The sequence below is a fragment of the Hordeum vulgare genome, chromosome 1H, assembly GCF_904849725.1.
Source record: "Hordeum vulgare subsp. vulgare chromosome 1H, MorexV3_pseudomolecules_assembly, whole genome shotgun sequence".
NCBI classification, from domain to species: domain Eukaryota; kingdom Viridiplantae; phylum Streptophyta; class Magnoliopsida; order Poales; family Poaceae; genus Hordeum; species Hordeum vulgare.
The window spans coordinates 386461764-386469119 of NC_058518.1; the positions used below are offsets into that span (position 1 = coordinate 386461764).

Consider the following 7356-nt stretch of genomic DNA (forward strand, 5'->3'; position numbering starts at 1 on the left):
CCCACCCGCCGTTGCGCCGCGTCCCACCGCGCTGGTGACCAGGCGTCGTCGGGCCTAGCCCTCGCCCCGCCGCCCTCGCAGGCGCCTCCCTCGCCTTCAAGGGTCGCCGCGCCGCCCTCGTCCCCTCGCCTCGCCGCCCCTCTGGCCCACGACTCGCCGCGGCTGGGCTGTGTACTGCAGTGAGCGCTCCGAACTCTCCTTCCGCCGCCAAACCATCCCCATTTTGACTTTTGAGATTCCGCGGATTGTGTGTGCGATGCGAGCTTCCATTGGTGTTTGGTTCCGCAGATAAGGGCCGCCACTATCCAGTGAAGGTGAGCGGCGTGGAGATCTCCCCCGACCCCGTCGTGCGCGGCAAGCCCGCCACCTTCAAGATCTCCGCCTCCACGGGTAGGATTTCGTCGGATAGCCTGAACTCCTTGCGATTGGGCTTCTGAATTGCGACGCCGCGTGCTCATGGCTGCTGTCGGGCAACTTGAATCTAGCTTTTTAGCAGAGTATTCCTCGTTATTGACTTGTTGCTGGTAGTAGTCTACTCCAGAGTTTAGATCGGTGGCTCTGTGTGTACCCAGATCAAATGGATGCACTTTAGCTTGTTTTTTGATGTATCAGTTTTGTCGAGGAATCAAATTAGTGCCCTGCTGAAGGTTTTGCTGGCGCTATCCATGTACTGTAAATGTTATATGTGAATTAGTCATGTGCGCCGTAACATTTCAAGTTTTCAACCATGAATTGGAGTTTTATCACCGACCTACTGTGGCGTGTGACAGTGTTAGAAACTGTCTTTAGGTGTTTCTGCAAGACTGCTTTGGAGTTTGGACAAGGCAACTGGTACTGTCATTCTATTTGCACCTGGATGTTTGGGTTGTGGAGCTTCCAATATTTGTTGGCCAGAAATTGCAGTAATGCGTGCATGTTTATCGTCCTTACTTCCATCACTTCCCTCTGTTTGTCTATGCTTGTATTTGAGTTTTCCTTGGGTTTCCCTGGTCTCTTAAAAATGACTCAGTGTCGGATAAGAATGAGGAGACTTCAACTCAAAGTGAGGTAAGCACAACATAATAGTTCGTGACCGTTATTTACCCCTGAATTCTGGCTGTGACCTGATAGTAGTAGATGTGGTCACGTGGATATATTTCTTTGAATGCTACTGTACATCATATATGATTGACGGAGGATGTAGTAATTGATTCATGTTCTATCTTATCTGGGTGGTATGTCAGCATGCGATGGATAAATAGTTCTTATTTGCCGGCCAAATGATTCCTGATATTTCAGTTTTGTAACTCGATATAGACTGCTTAACGATAGAGGTAGAGCCATGATACTGCTAAGGCTGGCAGCCTGCCATTTGTAGGTTGAGTTGCTAGTTATGCTGGTTGATAAAAAAACAGTAAACAACTTCAAAGATTTGTTTCATATTGCTACAATGTGCTTTGACCACCTTGCCTGTAACTGCAAGCAGTACAGTATAATCATCATTGATGGTTGTGTGTTGGACAAAGAACATTTCAAATTTTCCACATCTATTTCAGGAATTACCTGACATGGCGACAAATTGACTCTTCCATTACTTGGAATAATCGCATAGCTGGGTCTGTTTGGGTAGCGCTCTTCTATCACTAGTTTTCTCGGTCACTTTCGTAGGTTGTTATACTCCATTGCTGTTCTGAGACATCACTGTCTGATGGTGTTCTCTCTGGGCAATCCTACTGTTTGCTACTTTTTCTATGATGTATCGTTCCTGTACACATCTTCATTCCGTTGTATTACTTTAGCAGTGATTTGTGTTGTATTAATTCTATGACCTGTTTTTCTCAACAGGCAACTTGGATGAGAAGGTCCCTGGGAGAGTCTTGTATGAGATTCTTATTCAGGTCGGCCATGTAGTAGACCTACACATACCATGTGACAAGGAAACTGGGCGTCCCAAAGGTTTTGCTTTTGCTGAATATGAGACAGAGGCAATTGCTCAGTATGCTGTTAGACTTTTTTCAGGACTTGTTAGGCTTAATGGTAAAACACTTAAATTTGCGGTATGTTTCTTCTTTTGTAATCTTCAATTTAGATATGTTACTTCTGTACCATCATTGCGTTACAAATTAACACTGGTTATAAATTGCAATTTGCCTAGTTGGAGCACAGTAATTGTTGCCTTACTTCTTATAACCGCGTACACATATGTGTGTTTTGTGCTAATTTTACATGTGTGTTCTGTGCAGTCTATTGCGTGAATTCTTTTACTTCCTCGTTGCACTATGAGGGCGATGGCTATGAGCACCGATCAGAAGCAGCAGAGTCGTCCGGCATCCATTTATCCAAAGTTCCATACAAGGGTCTAAGTTTCTTAACTGTCCAGTGTTTTTGCATGTGATTATTTTACTCGGTACAGTCTTATGGGCCACCATTATGAATAATGGTGACCTACAAAGTCAGAACATGCGATTGACTAGTGATGACCTGAGACTTGATGGTCTAACATTTGTGCCATTAACATGTAACCAGGTTCAATTACATGCTGATTCTTTTTTCTTTTGACAAAAGAAAAGTTAAATGCTGATTCACATTGTTGTTCTACATAATTTTAATGTTAACTTTTGACACATAAAGAGTTGCTAAACACATTTTTTTGCTCTGTTAGAGAGAAGATAATGACAGTCCCGAGGAAGAAAACTCAGCCCGATCTCCGAAGATTGGAGAAAGCTGAAAAGGTTGCTCAACTAGATAAGGTTATTTTTCCTGATATACATTGCCATGTTCTAACATCTTCCTGCTATCGATCCGAGTGTTACCTTCACATGTTCTAACATTTTCCTGCTATTAACCAGAGTATTGAAAGTGAACTAAAGGAGCGCCTGAGGAAGGGTGTCTATGGTGAAATTTATAATTTCCCCTTCAAGCAGTTTGATACTATCCTTGACATGGAAAAATATGAGTTGGCTCCTGAGATAGAAGAAGAAGAAGTAAGACAGTACCGACTCTGAGAATCAAGCTAATTTTGTTATGTTCTCACTGCTCACAATCTTCCCCATATATTGTGGATTCACTTGCCAATACAGGAAGGCGAGATAGAGTATGTTGAAGGTGATGATATCGAGATGGGTGACATGGATGATATGGAAGATTTTGAAGGCTTTGGTGATGAAGATGGTAAACATTTCCCTTGTTTCTACTGATTTTAATTTTGCATGTTATAGAGTGCTCTGATTTGCGAAGATACTTCTCATTTTTCCGTGTTCACTAGATAATGTAAAGAAACTTTACATTTTCTGAATTATGGGCCTTGAAATTCCATTCTGACTTGTTTAATTAAGTATGCGGTGTAGAAATATTTATTTGGACAAAATGGTTATTTGGCATAGTAGTGCCAACTGCAAATCTGACCTTCATACAAAATACAAAATGATTGCAGTAGTGGCCTAGGGGGGATCATACACCATGTCGCCTATAAACATTGATAAAATCGAACACATCTTACTGTCTTGTCAGTTGTCACGTACGATTTGATGTCCAACACATAAAGTAGTAGTGGCCTGGGGGGATCGGTAATTATGCTTTTCTCTTTATGAAAGCTCTTTGGATGATTTCTTTATTGTAGGGGTTCTCCCAAAATATGCATTTGTTTCACAATGTTAGTTTTTCTTTCAAAGTGATTTCATCGTGCCGTACGCTAATTTGAACTTGCACAAATTCCTGCCGGAGCATAATTTGTTCCTCACCTTTCTGCAACAGGTGGAAGAAGACGAGGACAGGGGTAGCACGCAAAGGACGCGAATGTGATTCTCCAGGCACGGCTTCAGTAACATGCTTGGTGTCGATGATGTTGTAATTTAGATAATTTTGCCTGTCTTTCTCGTGATGACCGCAACTCTCTTCTATGTGATGGTAGTTTAGATGTTCGATATCGACTTGTAATGTGAAGACAAACTCGCTACTCGCGGTCTCGAGACTTGCAATGTTCTAACTTTGTTCGTATTTTAAATTCGGAGACTAATATGATGAATTGTATTCAGAGAGTAATCTTCTATTGTATTCGATAAATCTGTTGTTTATATGTTGTGCTCTCTATATTCTGTGCAGTAATATGTTTTGTAATATGTGCAAATATTAGAAAAAAAAGAAAAAAATAATACGTAATATTCATACTAGTGGCGCACCACTCAGCACTTTAGTGGTGCACTACAAAAGCACACTAGTGGCGCATCGTCAACTAGTGCGCCATTAGTAAGCCAGAGCACATGGGTAAATATGGCCCCTGGAAGGCATACTAATGGAGCACCATGAGCTATACTAATGACGCACTGCCTGGTGCGCCATTAGTATACCAGATACTAATGGCGCACCATAAGCAATACTAATGGCGCACTGCCTGGTGCGCCATTAGTATACCAGATACTAATGGCGCACCTGTGGTGCGCCATTAGTAAAAAAATCTAATGGCGTGATGCTAGTGGCGCACCTATAGTGCGCCATTAGTAGCCAAAATAGGTGCGCCACTAGCAGGCTTTTTCCTAGTAGTGGAAGCTCATGGGAGCAAAATTATCTAGCTCAAAATATATAAGTGAAGCTCATGGGAGCTAAATTGCCTAGCTCAAAAGATATAAGTGAAGCTCATTGAGTATTCTAACAAATTCACGATGAGTGCATGTCCCTCTCAAAAAGGCTTGCATCAAGGATGATTGTAATAAAACAAAAAGAAAAGACTCCTATAATACACGACGCTCCAAGTAAAACACATATCATGTGGTAAATACAAATATAGCTCCAAGTAACGTTACCGATGGATTGAAGACGAAGGAGGGGATGCCTTCCCGGGGCATCCCCAAGCTTAGGCTTTTTGGTGTCCTTGAATTTGGCTTGGGATGACTTGGGCATCCCCAAGCTTAGGCTCTTTCCACTCTTTATTCCATTGTCCATAAGAACATCGCCCAAAACTTGAGAACTTCACAACACAAAACTTAAACAGAAACTCGTGATATCATTACCATAGGAAAACAAACCACCAACTTTTTAGGTATTGTAGTAAACTTAATTTACATTTAGATTGATGTTATATTACTGTATTCTCACTTCTCCATGGCTTGTACCCCCGATCTAACCATAGTTTCATCAAAATAAGTAATCAACACAACAAAAACAGAATCTGTCAAAAGCAGAACAGTCTGTAGCAATCTGTATATTTCGTATACCTCTGCTATCCCAAAAAATTTGAAAAATTATGACAATTAGGGGTTATTTGCATATAAATCAGCAGCAAAAAATAATCAACTCAAAATCTCTTTCTGGATAGGAATTAAAAATAATTTTGTGAGCACAAAGTTTCTGTCTTTTTCAGCATGATTAAACAACTATCACCAAAACTAATCATAAAGGTTCTACTTGGCACAAACACTAATTAAACATAAGAAACACAATCATAACAGAATCATGATGGTGTGGACTCAACAAAACAAAAAGGAAAAGCAAAAACAAATTTATTCATTGGATTGCCTCCCAACAAGCGCTAACGTTTAATGCCCTTAGCTAGGCATAAGGCAATAGAATCAAGTATCGTCATCTTTAGTGCTCAAACCACTCATAGGGTGAACACTCAACATTTTAAGATCTTCATATCTCTTACTAGATAGTTCACCCTTGTTTTTAGGAACGTAAACAACCTTAGTGGCCTTATTGTGGGCAAAATTTGGAATGTTCTGAAAGGCGGCAAAAGCGGAACCCAAGTTGGTTATAACATCCTCTAGTTTCCCAATTCTAGCGGAATCATGATCTAGTTTTTCGTTAACTATGGGTTCCTTCTACTTTAAATTTTTCAAAGTCATTCCCACCTTGGATCCATATTGATTGATTTGATTGTGGATTTTTTATCCAAATTTTCAATGAGTTCTATCGTAGCAACTTTATTTTCAATAATATCCACCCTACGCATCACATGTTCCAAAGTTAAAGTAGTTCCATTAACCATGAGTGGGGGTGAGCCTACCAAATATATTGAAGCACCATAAGAATCAATGGTATGTCTACCCAAGAAATTTCTGACTACGATGGTGTCAAGAACATACCTATTCCAAGGGAAAATACCCACATAAAAATTGCGAAGTAGAACGACAGTAGATTGCTTACGAGTAGATCTATTCTGAGCATTGCAAATTCTATACCAAGCATCTTTTAAGTTTTCTCCCTCATTTTTTTAAAATTAAGAACTTCGCTCTCGGGAGTAACGATCATAGCGATAGGGCTAGCCATAAGGATAAGTAGACTAACCCACACAAGCAAACAGAAAGCAAGCAAAAGAAAGGGCGAACGAAAAAGGCAAATATTTTTGTAAATTTTGTTTTTTAGAAGTGGGGGAGAGGAAAACGAGAGGTAAATGGAAAACAATGAAAATGCAAGAGATGAGTTTGCGATAGGTACTTGGTAGATATGCTTCACTTGAATACTCCCCGGCAACGGCGCCAGAAATTCTTCTTGCTACTTCTTGAGCTTGCGTTGGTTTTTCCCTTGAAGAGGAAAGGGTGATGCAGCAAAGTAGAGAGAAGTATTTCCCTTAGTTTGAGAACCAAGGTATCAATCCAGTAGGAGTATCAAGATGAGGCACCAATGAACCTGTGCAAAAACATACAAACTTGCACCCAACGCGATAAAGGGGTTGTCAATCCCTTCACGATTACTTGCAAGGTGAGATGTGATAGTGATGAAAGGTAAATATAAATAAAAGCGCAGCAAGGTATTTTTGGTGTTTTTGTATGTATTTGAATATATAATGTGTAAATAGACCCGGGGGCCATAGTGTTCACTAGAGGCTTCTCTCATGATAGCAAGTATTACGGTGGGTGAATGAATTACTGTCGAGCAATTGATAGAATCGCGCAAAGTCATGACGATATCTAAGGCAATGATCATACATATAGGCATCACGTCCGAGACAAGTAGACCGATACTTTCTGCATCTACTACTATTACTCCACACATCGACCGCTATCCAGCATGCATCTTGTGTATTAAGTTCATAACAAACAGAGTAACGCCTTAAGCAAGATGACATGATGTAGAGGGATAAATTCATGCAATATGATATAAACCCCATATTTTTACCCTTGATGGCAACAACACGATGCGTGCCTCACTACCCCTTCTGTCACTAGGTGAGGACACCGCACGGTAGGAACCCAAAACCAAGCACTTCTCCCATTGCAAGAATTATAGATCAATTTAGCCAAACGAAACCCATAACTCGAAAAGAATTACAAGGATACGAAATCATGCATATAAGAAATCAGAGGAGACTCAAATGATATTCATAGATAATCTGATCATAAATCCACAATTCATCGAATCTCGACAAACACACCGCAAAAG

General features: G+C 40.6%; 1 protein-coding gene across 2 annotated transcripts; it reads left to right on the forward strand.

Annotated features, from left to right (window-relative positions):
- Positions 1-296: 296 nt before the first annotated feature.
- LOC123439369 (protein MAK16 homolog B-like) lies at positions 297-3944 on the forward strand. Of its 2 annotated transcripts, XM_045116094.1 has the most exons (6): positions 297-390; positions 1825-2036; positions 2223-2729; positions 2829-2963; positions 3060-3150; positions 3733-3944. In XM_045116094.1, exons 3-6 carry the CDS (start codon positions 2652-2654, stop codon positions 3756-3758), a joined length of 330 nt encoding a protein of 109 aa, XP_044972029.1. In that variant the 5' UTR covers positions 297-390; positions 1825-2036; positions 2223-2651; the 3' UTR covers positions 3759-3944. The 2 variants fall into 2 exon arrangements, with proteins under 2 accessions (XP_044972029.1, XP_044972035.1); XM_045116100.1 differs by lacking the exons at positions 297-390; positions 1825-2036 and having other exon boundaries at positions 2057-2729.
- The last annotated feature ends 3412 nt before the right edge of the window (positions 3945-7356 follow it).